At 37.1% G+C, this 19,329-nt stretch overlaps 2 protein-coding genes across 2 annotated transcripts in view; one reads left to right on the top strand and one right to left on the bottom strand.

The window, feature by feature from the left end:
• psme4b (proteasome activator subunit 4b) overlaps positions 1 to 7,244 on the top strand; it is a 47,641-nt gene extending 40,397 nt beyond the window's left edge. The window contains exons 44-47 of the mRNA XM_042508344.2: positions 673 to 828; positions 2,159 to 2,297; positions 2,477 to 2,610; positions 5,938 to 7,244. Coding sequence (XP_042364278.1) covers positions 673 to 828; positions 2,159 to 2,297; positions 2,477 to 2,610; positions 5,938 to 6,072 — 564 coding nt within the window. The 3' untranslated portion in view covers positions 6,073 to 7,244. The remainder of the gene's footprint in view (positions 1 to 672; positions 829 to 2,158; positions 2,298 to 2,476; positions 2,611 to 5,937) is intronic.
• Positions 7,245 to 7,544: 300 nt separating this feature from the next.
• On the bottom strand, positions 7,545 to 14,535 carry chac2 (ChaC, cation transport regulator homolog 2 (E. coli)). Its single transcript, XM_042507864.2, has 3 exons — positions 14,193 to 14,535; positions 12,633 to 12,668; positions 7,545 to 9,883 (listed from the first exon to the last, which is right to left on the bottom strand). The coding sequence occupies exons 1-3, from the start codon at positions 14,325 to 14,327 to the stop codon at positions 9,488 to 9,490; spliced, it is 567 nt and encodes a 188-aa protein (XP_042363798.2). The 5' UTR covers positions 14,328 to 14,535; the 3' UTR covers positions 7,545 to 9,487.
• Between the last annotated feature and the right edge of the window lie 4,794 nt (positions 14,536 to 19,329).

Below are 19,329 nucleotides of genomic sequence, written 5' to 3'. Positions count from 1 at the left end.
GAAAACGTTCTGTAAACATGAATATTTGATCAATATTACCACTTTTAAAATTTAAAATCTATTTATTGTCTTCCTCCCGCAATGCCATTTGGTTGTCTCCTATCCATAAAGTGTAATTAATCTTTTTGTACGCTTTTGTACATTTATTGTTACAGACTTTGTCCAAAAGAAGAGACAAAATACACAAAATTAAATATGAATTTATCTGTTGGCATTATTTTTATTTCTTTCTTTATTTATTTATTTATTTATTTATTTATTTATTTATTTTATTTATTTCACCGTTTGTTGGTTTTCTATCCGTTCATCTGTATATTTCTGTTGAATGAATGCAAACTGTTAGTGCAACTTCAGTGGTGCACAGATGCATACAGCTGTATGGTAATAATTCGAGTTTTTTAAATTTTACAGATATTACAATAATATGGTGAACTCTTTCAGCAATGATAATCAGTATTGAAAACCTGATAGTGAATGGTAATAACAGAACTTTATAAACTGGTACAGAAGTGATTTAACTGATACAAAATGATTATCTTGTTCTCTTAAGATAATAAGTTGTGCACACAATGTGTGTCCACAACATAATATTTTGTTTGCACAAGATAGATATCTAAAAGGAGTTAAGGTGCTCTGTGCAAACCCAAACCATCTCTGTCTCTCCCCCTCTAGATGGCGGGCAGCAGATCGTGGCATGCACGCTTCTCAGTACTGACCTACCTCCAAATCATGGTTTTCTACAACTTGTTTACCCTGCTCAGTGTGCCTGCAGAGGTGCTCCGCATCCGAAAGCTGTTGATGCAGCTGCTGCTTGATGAACAGCTTGAGGTAACGTGCACACACAAAGGCAGCAAACACTGCTTTAACACAGCCATCGCCCCTGTGTACGCTATAATTGTCACAGGATTATAAATGGCCACTTATTGTCCCCTAGTCTCCCCTCACTAAATCTTAATCCCTCTTTTCTATTCACGGTTATTGCTTAAAAATAACCCTCTACCTCTCTGCTCGGCTCTTAATTTATTTTCCCATGTTGGTGCCTTTCTCTTCTTCTGTGGTTACAGGGATGTTGATGGAGCACTAAGGGCGTATTGCGGTCCTTTGTTGGTAGCAGCACTGTAAAATCTGACAAGTTGATTTTACTTATTAATTAAGATTATTAGTTATATTTACTTACAGTTTCAAGGTAATTCATATCCTAATTTGTTTTCTTAACTGTATACATAATTAAGTTTACTTAAAATTTAGTTATATTTACATAATTCTGTGAAGTTTTGGCATTGTGAAAATGTATATTCTTAAACTTTCTTAAATGTCAACTTAACACTTGATATAAAGTAAACATAAATCAAGATTTATTATCATATTTAATTTCCTTTTTCAAAGCAATCGGTTGCCAAGATCATTTTAAGTAAGATCAACTTGTCAGATTTTACAGTGTGGTTGTAATTAAAATGATCTAAAAATAACATCCTAAATCAATTTAATGCTCAAAATATGACTTGGCAAAACGTATTTGTTTTGACTGTTAATCTTGACCAACTGTTGTCTATTTATTGAGTCTCCTCTGATTCTGAGTTACGTCATCTTTTGTGCGTCCCCTGTCTCGCTTGTGCTTTTTAAAGCCTGTTTTAACCTGTCTCTTTCCATTGATCTGGATGTACTGGTAAAAAAAAAATCAATAATCTCCTCTTGGGGTTGTCTAACTTACAAAATCAAGTTGCCGTTCTCAATATTTTGTAAACAGTGTAAAGTGTACAGTTGGTGTCCTTGTATCATTGTCTATTTCAATGCATCAGCCGTCACTCAGTGCTTATTCATAATTTATGCAAAGTAATGCAGGAAGGCAGCGATGTTCTGCGAGTGGATTTTACCTCAGTTCAACTCAGCATCCACCCCTCCTCCTCCTCCTCTTTCTCCTCCTCCCTCCTCCTCCTCCTCCTCCTCCTCCTCTTCTGCTCATCTCTGTCCCGTGTACCTCGCTTTCCCCCAATCTCTTTGCACTCGCCTCTTTTAATAAATTGTGCATGCATTTCTCGCCCTAAAACTGCCTTGCACTTTCCTCCACATCCTTTATTTGTCGGTTCTGATCTTCACAGGTCTCTTTTCTCTTCTTCTCTTCTTGCCACTCCCCATCCTAAAATCCTTCTCCCTGTAGGTGAGGGACATGGCAGGCACCACCCTCAGTGGTTTACTGCAGTGCCAGTTCTTCCCTCTGGACTCCAGTCTGCAGACACAGCTCCAGACGCTGAGTCAGACTCTGCTCCCCAAGGCCAGAGGAGAGCTGGCCTCCACAGGTACACACACACACACACACACACACACACACACACACACACACACACACATTTACGTGCACAATCACGCAGCGAGGCAATCACAGTAATACTTGCCCTATTACCCTCTCTTATCCCAGGGGAATTGTGAACCTTGAAATTCGAAGGCTCATTTTAACTCCTTTTTTGTGTGTGCGCAGACTTGGTGCGGCGCCATGCTGGAGTGCTCGGCCTCAGCGCGTGCATCCTGTCGAGCCCCTACGACGTTCCCAACTGGATGCCTCAGATACTGATGGACCTGAGCGACCATCTCAACGACCCGCAGCCTATAGAGGTACACACACACATGCACACACTCACATACAAACATCTCGCTCGACACAGTGTGAGCTGAAAGAATACAATTTCATTGTCCAATTGAGGAGAAAATTGTGTCTTTGGCCTTATTTCAGGCATGAAGAAGACATACAATGTAATCCGTAGTGCAGAGTTTGAATAATACATTACAGCAGTGGGAAGCCAATGATGACGATAATTTACTGCTTCTTCCGTTGCAAAGTGAAAGAGATGAGAAAGAAAATACAATGGAATACAGTTAAAGAATATATTTGCGAGTAGATGAATTACCCAGGCTGTTACAAAAGCTCCTGAAAAGAATAGCTGTACAAATTCTACATAAAATTTTTGGGAGTTGCAGACTAAGGTTCTGAATTGCATAACAACTCTTTTTACTATTAGAATGGCTGCCCTTACATAGTATGTACTGCTGCATGCAGTATGCACACAATAGGGATATACTACCCCTTCACACTTCACCATGAACTTTGACTTGTGTTCATATATCTGTTACCATGGAAATCAAAGAAAACGGATGGAAAAAGAAACTGAGCTCTGAGATCGGAGAGCTCTGCTGTTGTTACTTTGCAATATACTGTATGTAGTTTAACCCTTAAGTTACAACTGCAAATGTTATGGATTCAAACAATTAATCTAACTCTAAAAATTAGCCTTACATTTCTCTGTCATTGTTTTGTTATTCTTTTATTTGTTGGTTGTCTTTATAATTATTTCGCTCACTTAAACAATTAATATATAATACCGTTAAGTTACTATTCGTCATCTGTCGCTTTAATGTGCTGTCATCTGTCACTGCGGCCTCTGTCAGCTGTCAGTCATCTGCTTGCAGCTCAGTCACTGTGACCTATGATAGTAAAAATAAAAAAAACATGTAATAATAATAACAACTATAATGTATTCTATATATCATATTAGATATTCTATATAAATTACTTTATTAATATAGCACCTTTCAACCCCCTTCAAAAAAAAAAAAAAAAAACCACACACAGACACAAAATAAGAACGACAACATAGAAATTAGTTTTTAGGAGTGATTTATAGATGTTAGGGAGGTTGCAAGACAGATTTTAGAAGGGAAAGTACCAAAGTTTTAAGGACCTGACAGCAGAAGCACATTCTCCTTCAGTTGTAAATTTGTAAGACTGTAGGCTTTTTGTTGAATGATCTGAGGTTGCATGAACATGCAAAGGGACATAAAAGTTCATAGATCTATGCAGGTGGTAGACTATGTAGTGCTTTAAAAGTAACAAGTTAAACCTTGAAACCATTCCTGAAGTTAACAAGAAGGCAAAGCAGAGCCGCTAAAATGGGAGTTATCTGACGGTGACGGTGCTTTACTGTTTCGGCAGGTAAACAGTGAATCACAGTTGTCAAATCTTGAGAAAATAAAAGCTTCAATAACTCTCTCCAAGTCAACAAATTATTCAAATGATCTGATTCGTGATGCTGTTCGAAGTTGTATCTGCTGCTGTGCAAAGGATTGTGGGTCAGAATAGCCAGAAAAGCATGCTGGCTTTCATACTGCAAAATCTGACCAGATGAACATCCTGGTATTTTTGGTATACTGCATCTGACTCTCTACGTATTGGGACACACTAAATCTCACTGAAATGCACACTTTGTAGCAGAATATACTCACTTATCTGTAGTCAGAATCAGTTTTTGGTTGTCAGCCCAAAGGCACCTCCTTCCTTCCCTCCCTCAAATCTGATCTAATCATTTTGTTTGAAGGCCATAATTTAAAATGAATGCACTCTATCTTTAAGTCATGAATACATCCTTGGTTATAGTGATCAACGCTTTAAATCCTTTTTATTGTGTCCTTGTTGAACCAACTTTCAGCTCCGAACTCGCTTCACAATAAATAATTTCTGATGTTGCTTATTGAAAATGGTTATATGTGGCATTTTAACATCAATAAATTATCACCACCTCATTAGTTTTTAATTAATGTAAACAAATGCTGACAGTATTGTCAGCTGTTGTTGGGTTCTACACTAGATTTTGCATTATGTGTCGCCAGATCAGCGTGTGGCTCCAAACAGGAGCTATTTACTTTGCAAGTCAGCCTCGTTCTAGTTTCGCCATTAAACGTGAGGGGAGCTCTCGTTGTGAGAACTGATAGCGGCTGTTATCAAAGGCTGTTATCAGCTCTTAACTTCTTTTGCCCCACAAAACAAATGAAGCGACAGAAAGAACTATCAACAGCCTCCTTATTGTAGGAGTTTACTGCAGTGTTTCATGAAATTGTCCTCATTTGGAGAAACAAACACACCACTTTAAAATGTACATTTTTATTCCAGTGATGGAATATTATAGTTCTCCAATGGCAAAAGAGCCATACTCGATCTCCGAGGAGCCTGGTGTGTTGTGTGTGTGTATACATATATATATATATATATATATATATATATATATATATATATATATATATATATATATATATATATATATATATATATATATATATATATATATATATATATATGTTTACACACACACACACACACACACATATGAATAAATACATTGTGTTGTAATGTTAACCACTTCAAAGTAAGTTTTAAATAAATCTAAATCTAAAATCTAAAAGTTTAAGTACATACATATTTTCTATAAGTCAGTAAAATATCTTGCTTAAAAGTAAAAGTAGCCATTATACAAAAAAGCTCCCCTGTGAGTTTTGATTATCATAAAATATGTTATTGTATGATGTTTAAACGTGTAAATGGCATTGTTATTCTTCTTAGCTGACTGATGTGGAACGTCTTTAAAAGTACATTTTGTAATTTACAGTCACCCAGTCCAACCGAATGGGGGGAAGTATTTCACCCATTTTCAATGTCACAAATGAGATTCCTAAAGACTGAGGTGTCGCCAACTTCTCTGCATCGTTCCACTATATCATTTATTAGGATGTATAATCACAGAAGGGACAGCCGTCCCTGGCTGCCTAGCAGTAGATATCTCTGCAAAACAATACATAGGCGTCTTGGCAAAAGTGTCAAAGGTGTTACTTCTTCACCGTCAGTTTAAATGTCTTAAACTAAAATTGTGTCCAGATCTTACAAAATGCACCTTTAATTCTTGAATCATAACAAAGTGACACATTTTAATTAAATTGATATTATTTTCATCTTAAGTAAATAAATCTGTGGAGCAAAAATCTGAAATCTAGCAAAGTGTATCAGCAGTGTCTCGAGTGTGAGTTCTGCACAGATGTACATGTGTCATGATTCATTCACAGCACTTTCTGTTTTCCCACGGTGTTAGTAACGTTGATCATGTTTGTTGTCCCAAGATGACGGTGAAGAAGACCCTGTCGGAGTTCAGGCGTACTCACCACGATAACTGGCAGGAGCACCGGCAGAGCTTCACTGACGACCAGCTGCTCGTGCTCACAGACCTGCTGGTGTCGCCCTGTTACTACGCCTAGACAGCCTGCTGCTTTTGCCAGGTCCTCAACAGACTCACTGACCAGTTCAGTACCACAGAAGAAGAATAACTGCACCTTTTGAACAGCGCTGGGATCCTCTGTGCAGCCTGTTAAAATAAAATCTGATGTTGATGCAGTGGCTGAAAGCCTCTGGAAGCTCATGTGCCAATGTTGGCCTTCAGTAAACCCGACAGAGAGGCAGACTGGGCGAAGTGGTTTCAAATATTTAACTTACTTGGTGTTTGTTTTGTCTCACCAAGCAGCTCAACAGCCCCAAAGGTGGCCACTTTACTTTAGAGATAATCAGTATTCATTTCCACATCTACCAGAAACTCTGGTCACTCTCTCATTGCTATATTTCACTCTTTCTACTTTCGAATTATTTTTTAAATAATAAGTAAAAAGTTGGTACTGTTCATTAATTTACTAAATACAAGAAAATCTTTATATAAATATGTTGAATTAACACAAAAAAATAACATTAATAGCGCCAAATATGTCAACCTCTTCCTGTATTTCTGCAGCTATGATGTAATCCAATGCTTAATGCATGCATAATGTTTGTCAGAGGTGTAGATTTTGGGGGGGGGGTACAGGGGCCTCGTCCCTCTAAATATTTAGAACATGTAAATATTGTGCCGATATTATCATGTATCTCTAAAACAGACTAAAAACTTTATCTTATTAGATATTACAGATGTGGACCAAGTTTTCATTTAGGGACATAATTTGCAGTTGAAAAAAGATAATAAATCCCAGTTTATTTTATCGCAGTGCACAGCATATCGCAACACATTTAAAATCGCAATAATATTGCATCACGACTGCAGAATCGTGATAATATCCTATTGTGGGACCTGTGGTGATTCCCACCCCTAATACATTAATGCACACAATGCACAAAACGGTGCATAAAAGTTCTAATTTTAATTTTTATGTGTCCTTCCCGATTAAGAAACGAAACCTACGCCTTTGACATTACTAATACTTTATAATGTATAATACTTAATATTAATATAATTAATATTAATGTGAATACACTTAAGTATTACTGCATATACACCGATAAGTAATAAAATGTATAACATGCTGTAATCATACAAGCCGCTGTGTATTATTATACAATAGTTCAACACTGAGTTTTCCTTGTTGAATAAATTCACTACATCATTTGTAAAGAGAGATGGATTTCATTTCAGAGACGAAGAACGACTGTGGCATGCTATATGTCTGCCAGGGTTGACTGATCATGTAAAATACCTGCAGTTTATCTGCGTACGTCCGCATCACAGAGATGCCCACGGCAGATTATGCTCAGCATAGAGGCAGAGATCAAACATAGATGAGATGATTCTTTCTGCACGGATGGTTTTTAGTTATGTTGTGTCGTGCAGATGCTGCTACAAACCACAGCCATTAAACACTGGTAAGTGTGAGCGTGTGTGTGTGTTTAAAGAAGACAGGATCACAGATAGAGCTGTCACCATTTTTATTCTGCATGCTGATTTTTTTCTGATGCAGTGCTGTTGACTTTGATGTGTTCACTGTGCTGAGACGAATGCTGGCAGAATGAGAAGAAGCAGAGCTGTTAAATACAATCTGGAAAAAAAAGAAAAGGAAAAACAGGGTGCGCTTGTGTGGCTGTACACTGTGTGATGGTGTGATTACAGAAGTATGATTATGATGATACCCCGTCCTGAAACTTGGTTATCATGTCACAGAGAGTAATCAAGGAATTTGGCTAAAGCAGGGTTATTTGGTTGGACAGCTAATTTGGGACAGAGTTTTGATAATGCAGGGCTCAACATTAAGGACTGCCCGATCACACACTGCACCTGGCCGATCGCGCAAGTGGTAAGAAAAATAAACATATTGTTTTTTTGTGGAGTTGATGATGGAAGTAGCTAAGGTGTTTTCTTGATTCCTTCTCATCTCTGTTGAGTTGCACATGCGTACAGCTAAACAGGCACTTGAGGGGAAATGGTGGAAGATAAAAACAAGCTCATGCACAAGTGAGCATTTCAATTATCCTGGCCACCAAAACAAAAAACAGAGAAGCTCATATTACAACAAGCAGACAGGCGGCTTGACTTCATTTTGTGGACAAAAAAGGACACCATTATTCATTATTCTACTTTATCTTTTCATAGCAAATAGTTGTTTACTGCTATGTTGATGTTCTGAGCGTCACATACAGAACCTTTGCTATCATCTGCATCAGTGGTTCTCAACTGCTGGGTCGTGGTCCAAACTGGCTAACACTTCCACTTTGGATTGTGAGTAACTCTTCAACATGTCAAGTTTGTGAAGAACACACTTTATTCTGAAGTACTGTGAATATTCGGCACAGAGCTTTTATGTTGAAGTGCAATTTATGTTTATTTTTGCAATATGTTTAATTGCTTTCTGCTCTAAGCCATTTACTTGTGTTTACATTTTGAAAAATACTATTGAATATGCGGCAATTCATACTGCATGGATCTTGAACTAATGACTAAAGAGAAATCTGAACCCCGTGACAGGACCAGTTGGGAAGCACTGATCTAAAAAATCTAAATTAGCCTATAAAATCAGGAAGGTGGGGTAATAATGTGGTAGTTCCATCAGTTCTGGTTACATCTCTTGAGAGATTTTAGGGGCTTGTTTTTAGGGGCTTTAAGTATAAAAAGAAAAAAAATGAAAAACTTAAATAATAATGACTACTTTTTTAAGAGAATAAACATACTGAAAATGTTATAGTGCCCTATATTTCACCCAGCTGTAAACAGAACCAGCACAAGATGCTATGTTTAAAAATGTTAAAAAACAGAACCAAATGTGAATGTTGATGTATTCAGTCTGACAATATTAATTAATAATAACTTTCGTTTGTACTGTTGTATATTGTACAAGGAGTAAATTGACAAGTTCATCCAAGGTATGTTTCAAGATTATTTAAAATGTTTTATTTTGAAGCAGTTTTCAATATTAGTACATCCTTTATTATTTGCATTTCAATGCTTTTTTCTGCCTGAGACAAAGTGGTGACATTTATTCTTAGTTTTTGACACTAAAAACAGACTTTGTCAACATATCTTCTGTACCTGACAAATATCCTTATTGGCTCCAAGTATATCTTACACCAGGCATGTCAAACTGGTCCACAGGGGGGCCGGTGTGGCTGCAGGTTTTTGTGCCAACCAACCAAGAGCACACAGTTTGACCAATCAACTGTCTGAAGACGGAGATCAGTTGATTAAATGAGTCAAGTCTGGTGTGCTGCTACTTGGTTGGAAACAAAACCTGCAGCCACACCGGCCCCCCTGTGGACCGGTTTGACATGCCTGTCTTACACCCTGAGATTATTTGACTAATCCAGCTTGGTATTTTACTATTGATCAAGTTGTTGTTTTTTATTGTTGTTATTTACTCGCTATCAACCTGTTTGGGTGTGTGAGTGTTTCTGCCTATTGTGCATTCTTTCTCTCACTAAAGTTTCCAGAGAAAACAGGTGTGTGTCTGAGTCCTCTGGCAGAATTGTCCTCACAGCATCTGCCAGCTCAAACAGGTACTCTGTGTTTTTGCCGCTCGGGCCGGTAGAGTTGACGATCTGGTTGGCTATCTCCTCCAGAGGGGCAGGGCCGAGGTAGTCTGGATTGTCCTGAGAACCGATGTAGAGCAGCGTCTGGCTGGGCGAGGGAGAGAGTGGTGGACGGGGGTGAAAGGTTACCGTGATGACCTGGTAACCACCTTTTTCTCTGTAGTCGAGGTAGCTCTTCACTTCCTGCTCTCTGCCTGTCGGCAGCTTGTAGGCAACACCCCAGACACACCCCTGAAGATGAGCGAAAGAAGAAAAAACGGTAGTTTGACATCGGTGGGAAACAATGCAGTGCAAGGTGTGGAATAGTGGTTGACATTTCATTGGCCTGGCTGATTATCTGAGCTAATATCTGGCATTTTGCCAATTATCTGTATCAGCATTTTATTTTAATGACTGTCGATAAAATTTATTGATGAGAAAGTGTGCGAATTACACTCAATCAGGGAAGACAGTCTGCAATACATGCACAGAAAGTGTCAGCATTGGAGGAACTTTTAATTTGTAAAACCTTAGTGAGCTGTTTTTATTTATTTATTTTTATTTGAATTTTCACTGAACTTTATTTAAAAAGTTGCAGGGAACTTGCTGGACTGAAAAGCTTTAGTTTTGATTAAACATTTGCTTAAGACATTTATACAAAGTTTTGTGTTGGAGTTTGTTATATTCCAAATTCTAAATACTGACAGAATGATTTTAATTTTTAATGTAAATACATATTGCTTCCAAATATCATTTATTGGTCTAATTAACAATAGATAATTGATATCGGCACTGAAAAAACAATATCAGTTGACCCCTATATCAAATCAAACACGGCTGCTGAGCACTTACCAGAAATAACTATCACAAGTTTTGACAACTTTTTTTGAATATGAATATGTAGGAAACAAGCAACAACAGTATAGTTAGAGTGAAAATACACATTTAAATTCGTATAGTGCTTCAGCGCTTACCACAGTAGTTGTCCAACATTTAAAAAATTTGAAGTGTGTTTGTGGTCCAACGCTGTGAGCTACGTAGGCACCATGGCAACCATTTAGGTTAAATTAGTGTCAAACGCTCTACATCAAACTATTATACTGTTATACTTCTCAGTTCGAACACACATATGCACTCAAAATAGCACATGTAAGTACAGATGTATCCAATTTGACACACAGCACTGGTCTTTTATGATCGAAAGGTGAATATGTTTGGATATTGGACTGTTGGTTGGAAAAAACAAGCAATCTGAAGACGTTGACTTGAACTTTAGGAATTATGATAAGATTTTGATACTAATTTTCGGACAAATGTATAGACAAGTAATTGACTAATCTATAAAAGAATGTGCAGAATAATCATGACTAATCTTTAGTTACAGCCCTACGACTAATTTATTGACATACAGTTTATGATCTCTGCCTGCTGTGACTGCTGTAGATTTTGACTTTACCAGTAACATTTTTAAGATACTCATCAGTCACCTCTAAATACATGTTTTCTAGATGCTTACCATGTTCTCGCTACATCACCCACTCTGTATCTCTCTATCTCTTTTCCATCAACTGCGACAAATTATCTGTCATCCAAGGTCAGAATACAATATGCTGTCCTTTCCTTTGTTTGTACTGTTCAAGATGCCATCTCCTCCTCCGCACTCTCGTTCACCCTGTTCAGCATGTGTCTTTGTCTCACGTCATGCATATAGGCTGATTAGTAAAACATCCATAACTAGTACAGCTTCAATAAAGCTGTATATTTTGCATACAGTTTGGAAAACAAATATCTAAGTGCAACTCGAAAACTGTGTATTATTAAATGGAATCTTATTTTCAAAATCTTACTGTTCACGTACTTGCATTGCTAATGTGTTGGCCTCCGTACTGCAAATTTTTTCCTTATTATACCCAATAATCCAGTAATAAATAACAAGGTGGCTGAATTATGACCCTCATGTAGTGATAAGCTGTTATTATTGTATGATTAACATTAAATCTTTTTTGCTTTTCCTCCTCAACATGATTTGTCTTCTAATAAAAACATAATATTCATATTAACAAAGTCAAATGTAATTAAAGAATTGTATAACTTTTAATGGGATGCCCAACCATTAAAATGGTTCACATATACACCTTCTTCCTTCAAGCACTTCTGTAGAAATTATTATGACAACAGCAGCGCATGTACATGTAGCAGCCTGTAGCTCCTCAAATCCTTGCTGCTTTTCTACATTGTATTTTTCTATTTTCTTCGACGGCATGGCCCCCTCTACTGAAGCATGGCTTTTCTATGATAGAGAAGCACTTATCAACATCGGGAAAAGTTGTATCAGGTTTGGACTAAATACAGCAGACCATGAGAGAATCCCCACCAATGGCATATGCTGAGCGGCCAGACCAGAGGGGAGGAACGAAATCGAAAGCACCAAACAAGGAGAGGGAGGAGAGCTGGCATCAGGGCAAGACTGACCCGACTTGGATCTGTCACTCTGTCACTCAATATCAGTACATGATATTCCTGTCGTTCCCTGTCTAACTGTATTCTCAGCCTACATTACAAAAATTGCCTGTTATAAAATAAACTTAGCAGCACACCTAAAAAAAACACCCTTCAACAATTCAGCTGAATTAATAAGGTTATTTATCAAAAATTAATCAATAACAATTTTTAAAATCCATTAATCTTTTGGGCCATTTATTAAGCAGAAATGCTAAACATTTGCTGGCCTCAGCTTCTCCAATGTGAGTGTTTTCTGCTCTCTCTGCTTCATATTGCAAACTGAGGAAACTGAGTTTTGTTGTGTTGGTTGGACAAAACTAGACAACTGAAGACACCACCATAGGCTCTCGGAAAGTAGTGTGGGCATTTTATTTACTGCTTGAAACAATTAATGAGGAAAGCAGCTGACAAAGTAACAGAAGGAGAAACGAATCACTCATTGCACCTCTATTACAGAGTGGTGTGTGGTACCATTTAGTTTAGGAAAGGTCTGTCTTACCTCAGGATCCTCCACCAGTGTCACCACCCGGCCAGGCTGTAAATAACACAGACAGAGGAACAAGCACTTTGAATCAGCAGCAAAACAAAAACAGCACAACAACTAAGTAAGATTATGTAGAAGCGCTATTATTAAAAAAAATGCATCCTGCAAATGTCAACAAAACGGATTATGAGGATGTTACGGGAATAATGAAAGCAAATGTAGCATACAGTGTAATGAACAACCAGTAATCATTGTTGGGTAGTAACTAGTTACAGTAATTAAATTACAAAATAAATGCAATTGTAGTTCCAGTTAATGAGAAGAAAAAAAGTGACTTAATCACAGTTACTAATCAAAAGGGTTACATGTGGAAACAAAACACTTAACAGTGAAAAGTTTATATGCTGAATAGACTTCATTCTGTTGCTTTACATATTATTGCTGAGCAGGAATGCCTTCTTTTAGCATATTTTTGGACAATGCAGGTCAGCAAAGCCAATGAGACAAATTTGAGCAGAACACTTACTTTTAAGTAGTTTAGTGGTTTAATAGTTTTTAGGTCTTTTCAGCATTATGGTACTGTTTAAGACATTTGTTAGAGAATCAAAAATGGGTCAAATGTAATAAGTTACATTACTTAATGAAGTAATTCAAATAGTTACATAGTTCATCAGATTTTTAACAGGGTAACTAGTAATCTCGTATAACATTTAAAAAAGTAACCTTCCTAACACTGCCAGTAAAGTTAAGTATAAATCCCCATAATAAGAGTCTAAAGTATTCAGATGGATAGTTGAGAAATGACAACACCATGATTTATTATGTGAGGTCTAACTCTATTAAAAAATGAACAATAACTTCTGGATCGAACCTACAAGTAACATCTTAATACTTGTATTTCCTACATTAAAACCCTTTAGAGCCTTGTTCAACATCTGTTTTCTTGAGCTGCGTTCAGTCACCTCTCACAAGCTATTTAACCCTTGGAAATATGAGCAAATTGATTTGATTTCTTTCAAAAACATAGGGGAAAAAAACTTAGCAGGAAATGTCCCACAAATTGCAAGAAATTAGTAAAAGGGACAAATAAAATGATGGTAAAACATAATAAAAATTTTAAAAAATAAAAGAAATTATTCAAAAACAAGGGGAAATTTTCAGAAAACTATATCTATAATGATGATATTTATATATTCATAATCATGTTACAGAAAAAAATATACTATTTATATTTGTTGGGCCAATCAAACCAATTTGCTCAGATTACAAAAGGTTAACTTTTTAGTTAAGGGAATGTTAGTTGCAGTGTTTAAGTGCCTTTTTGGTTGCTTATTACAGGACATGTCTGAACGTATCTCCCTCTATTTACACAATTAGCTAATAGTTAACTTGTATATTAAAAATTCAAGAATTTACCAGTAAGTTTTCAGTGACTTTCAGTGAAGTTTTCATGTTCTGCTTGTCTGTTTTTGCCCCAACGCTACTTGACAAGTCAGCCTTGAGCCCACAGACAACCGTGAATCAAGAACTAGCTAAAATATATTAACAGCCCAGAAGACGAAAACGTACACTCACCTTGCCGGGTACTCCTCGGTGGTCGGTACTGCCCTGCCAAAACCGACGGCTGAAGCCTTTTATGTAACCAATTCTCTTTTCTTCAAATGGAAAATCCACTTTCCATATTAGAGACCCGTAACCGAAAACCCACATGTTAAGCTAACCGTGACCGCGACGACAACAAGGACGGTAAAAGCTGAACTGACGTTAAATGACAACGTTTTAGTCTGACAGCTCTCTCACAATGTTAGTCACAACATTTTGACGATTTAACGACACACCTGCTGCACGGTAGGTGGCTCCTAACTGGAGTAGCTGGATCTCATGTCAGCTTTGCCCCAGGGCTAGATTTTCAAGTCATCGTGACTAGGGAAGCATGCGTACTTCCGCTCAACACATTTCAGTTTAAAGCGCATTTTCCGATTATGTTGCACAAATATTGATATATTTAAGTATATAAAGAGGCAATCGGAAGATACTTAAAATATCGTGTTGCTTTTTTGTATCATTTTGTTTTTTCACCCTATATCGTATCACTAGGCATGCCTGTAAGATCTTTCCGCTTTTATTTTGAAAGAAAGTCATCATTCCGGATGTTTTCAGCTATTTAGTCTGAAGTCTGATTTGATGCAAAAGACAGCAGAAGCTATCAAGCAAACACCTCTTAATTCACAACTGATACACTTTTGTTTCCCCAGCCACTCCGGAAAATATTTTAAAATATCTTTTTTAAATCAACAAAATTCAATGAACACCCAGATTGACATTATTTTACTTGTGCCGACATCTCATTTAAAAATGAAAAAAAACAGAGATTTTCCACTTAAACAGAGAAATCCACTTAAAAAACACTCAGGTAATTCAGGTTTCTCCAAAAAAGTAGTTTGTATGATATCTATGTTTTATTCAACGTTTATGTCATTAAACATGAAAAATGTGACAGTAAATTAACAATATAATAGCGTGTGTGTGTGTGTGTGTGTGTGTGCGTGCGTGCGTGTGTGTGGTTAAAAACAGACAGCGGCCAGCCACTTTAAGTTGTTTTCTACCCAGTACTTCCTGTATTTCTGAAATGAATAGATATATATAAACAACACATTAATTTAAACAATGACAATGGCATTAATAAATAATCAATGTGTTTATGTGACCTTGTCCTTTAATGGGGAAAAAGGTTCATTAAAGACAAAGAAACTATTTTAGAGCTTTTTTTTATTATCCTAATGACCGTTTGATTTATGTGTCCTAAGCTCCTTGAAATGTACTCATTAATTTATTCTTAATGAATGCATACTTGTGCCTTTATATTCATCTGAACATGAAGTGGGACAAATAACACAGGAAACATGGGCTTCAGTCCTGACACCAGGGGGTGCTGAGTTTCTATTTCCCTCACTGTTTTATTGTGTGTTCTCCCACAAATAACATGCTCCTCATGTATGCCGTGTGAGCACTGATTCAGAACCAAACAAAGTGGACAGCCACAGTCTGGCCTGTAATGTCAGCTCCATGAACAGCAGCCGTGCTCATTCTTCTGCCTCTGAGAGAGGCTAGTCAGCAAACCTTTTATGTAACTTACCAGCCTCGAATGTAGAGAGGCACATCTGCGGTTGAAATCCACAGCTCGCCTGGAAAATGCTGCTGAGGAAACATCTGCCTTAAAGACACTCTTTGTTCAACACATCAAAACCAAACCTGGTGCAGTGAAGCTGGTCACTAAAGGTCAGCTGTCAGGTGGGAGTGTGTGTAAATGTGTGCGTGATGTGCAGAAAATAACATCACAGCACCTAAAGCAAGTAAATGCCAGCAATTTCAAATGTTCATGTTGCCTGCTGTGAAATGATGAGTTATGTATATTAACTATAAACCTCTACAGAACTGAACAGAAGAGTGCTCACAGGCTAAATCCCACTCCAAATATCTTAAACCCCATGTACACATAATTGTTATCTCATTCATTTGTGGATCATGAGGTGGCCCTGAGCGCTCAATGCACTGCAAATTAAGAAAACACTTGCAGCACACACAACAATCAAGAAGCATCCTCAGCAATTTGACAACACGTGCACGGCAAAAAGGCTGCAAATAGAGAAACACACTCAAGAAGCTCATTACACAACAGAAACGGTTTCCTGGTGACACTAAAAAGCAGTACAGACGGCTGGTTTGTGACCATAAATGATTTATAAAAAACCCCAACTGGACCCTAGTATTCAGAGTGGTGTTTCTCCCACTAGCCCCACCCATGAGTTCCCACTTGGGCTTACATTATATGTTATGAGATCACAGATGTTTTTAAATTGATTTTCTCAGCTTAAGAAACGTTTTTTAAATGTAAAATCTCCATGGGTGAAAAAATAATTTCTTAAAAAACATGGAAAGGGCAACTAGCAACTTGATAAGACATGGTCCAAAAATAGTAAGACATTAAAAAAAAAAAGTTGCAAAAAATTACCTGAAAATAAGCAAAAAAAAAAACAAAAAAAAAACCATGCAACAAAATTACCAGAAAAAAGTAGAAAATTATATATATATATATATATATATATATATATATATATATATATATATATATATATATAAGCCTTTTGCTTATTACCATACATCACTTTGTAGAAATGTGAAATGAGCTTCTCACAACATATTTTTCTATTTGCACCTTTCTCTAAATTCTGCACACGTCTTGTCAAATTGGTGAAGGTGTTCCTTTAATTTGCTTGTGTTGTAACTTTTTGTTTCTTTCATTTGCAGTGCCTTGAGCTCTCAGGGCCACCGTAGGGATCAACACCACAAAAAGCTTACAGACTGTCCCGCGGGCTCACCTTTTGTACAGTATTTGGAATGACAGAGACACATTTGTAGAGGAAAATACTTTATTTAGTCTTTCTCTGGCATATTTCTTTATTATGATGACAAACAACACCAACATTTAGAGAAATATAAAGAGTCGCCTTTACAGCCTGTTTATTCTGTAAGAAAAGAGGCAGTTTTCATGATGAGGAATTTGTTTTATTTGCTCTGCTGGAGAAACAGCCAGTATGGGCCTTCACTAGGCGAATTTGGCAAATTTGTTATCTCTTGTCTGGAAGATGGAAAACAAAGATGTTGCAGTAAACATAAAGATGACTCAAGAGGAATGGATGTGTATACTATAATTGAAAACGTTGGGAGTAAGAAACACATTTTCTTTTTAACACTAGACTGAAGCTATAAACAATTTAAAAAAGAAAAATCTACCGTTATCCACTCTGTATTCCTGTGATCAAACGAGTCAATAAATCAACACAACAGTCAAACTAAATAAAAAACAATTGATCAGCGCTGGTATGAAGGTGTTTTTGCCTTTGTGTCTCCCTCCATCTGTGTTTTTCTCTCACTCTCTATTAACTTCATTTAATTCTCAAAGGCCGTCTTCCTTCTAACAAGCGCAGCCTCTCAGCCTCTTTCCCTTGTGCTCCACCTCTCTTTGTGTTCCTTCTCCATCTCCAGAGCTGCTGCCAAACCTTCTTGTTCTCCCCCTTTAGAGTCTTATGTTTATCCTTCAGTCTTCTGTTTATTCAGTGGGGAGCTGACCAAGAGAGAGATTCACTCCGCCATTTCCTCTATGTTATACTTTCATTTCATGTCATGTAAGAAAGTCTGCATTCTACTACATAAACATCTAATTTGATATATTTATTGGCCTTTAACGCTTTGTTCCCCAATTTTCCACATAAAAGTCAGTTTATTCAACATGATAAGCACTACACATCCTTTGACAACAGCTGTTATGTATAATGTTTCTGATGGCTAGACTCAGTAACAGGAGACGCTGTTAATTTCCAATGACAGGCACCAGCTTGTTGGTTTCTTTTTACTGGACAAAGCATCTCCACTTCCTCCCACTTCACAAAAATGAAGAAAAAATATGCTCAATGCCATTTTGCGTTGGTGACGCCATTTCAACCAGTCTGAGCAGTAGTAAAGTAGAGCAGTGATATCAAGTTTCCACTCATATATCTGTTCGACACAGTCCTGAGCAATGCCATTTTGACCCAGATGACACAATTTGACCCACACTAGCGACTAAAAAATTTGTTGTGTGTTAGTGGGAAATTAGTCTGCTCCTATCTCATTGTTCATCCAACTGGCTGTGTGTTATTCTTTTGTAAATGAGTACAAAACAGAATAATTAAATGATCCTAAACTGTATATGTAAAATTTGTACATTTAGATTTTTTTTAGATAGCTGGAAAACTGTTTAGGTGAAAAAAAGGAAAAAAACTATTTATAATAATCCTAATTGTATATTTTAAATTCTGTTACATAAATGTTATAGTTCTTAACCCATTTTTCAAGGTCATTTACTTTTTTTTAAAATTATTGTTTTAAAAGTAATTTTCAGGTAATTCTGCCCCCCACACACACTTTATTTCAGGCCATTTTCTTTTTATTTATTTATTTATTCATTTGTTTGTTTGTTTGTTGAAGTTTTCTTTTTCTTTTTTTAAGTTGCTCATTGGCTTTGTCCCATGTTTTTAAGCCAATTTGCTCGGGTTAAATACATAATGCAGGAAAATATGTGTTTTATGCCCAAAATGCTGACACAGATCCTGCACCCTTGAGATCTAACTCTTCAATGAGTATTCAAATCAGCCTCTGCTTTCAAAATCTTGACCACTTTTTTGGTTTTTGCAAGCCCCAGGAAGCCACCAACAACGTGGGGGGAAAAATGTAGGGAGAAACCCCCCCGGAAAGATCTAGCTAATGCTGCGAAAGCCCATCTGATTAATGGTTACATCACCATGGATGTATTATACTGATGTCGCTACACCGCCCCAAAAATGTAAGTAGTCTACCTGTGTAAGGTGCAGTGGTACAGGCTATTGTCACCTCCCCCCACAGCTTCAAGTGGATCGGTCCATCATGTCATGTCAAAGGGCAACCAAGAAGTAAATAAAACCTTGGCAGCTAGAGCGGGAATAAGATCACAAATGAAATGGAAAAAGGAGCCCAAAAAACGAAAAGGAAGAGCAGGGAAGGTTCGAGAAAAAAGTGGAATTACTCGAGGCTGATGTTACTGACTTATTTAAATATAAAGTTTGTATCGAAAATTTGTGTTAGCAGCGCTAATGACAACAATATGCCGGCGGAACCAGAGGAGGACTCCAGCCGC

Source organism: Plectropomus leopardus, chromosome 19 (genome assembly GCF_026936395.1).
Source record: "Plectropomus leopardus strain MGB_pleo_1.0 chromosome 19, ASM2693639v1, whole genome shotgun sequence".
Lineage (NCBI taxonomy): Eukaryota > Metazoa > Chordata > Actinopteri > Perciformes > Serranidae > Plectropomus > Plectropomus leopardus.
Note: the sequence above shows the minus strand (reverse complement) of the source record. Positions and strands in the feature narration are given on the sequence as shown.

Bases quoted from the DNA above. Each gene is read 5' to 3' on its own strand.
- chac2 (XM_042507864.2), bottom strand. From the start codon at position 14,327: ATGTGGGTTTTCGGTTACGGGTCTCTAATATGGAAAGTGGATTTTCCA. The intron at 12,669-14,192 runs GTGAGTGTACGT...TGTTATTTACAG, and splicing joins ACCGAGGAGTACCCGGCAAG to CCTGGCCGGGTGGTGACACT. The intron at 9,884-12,632 runs GTAAGACAGACC...GCTCATCTTCAG, and splicing joins CACTGGTGGAGGATCCTGAG to GGGTGTGTCTGGGGTGTTGC.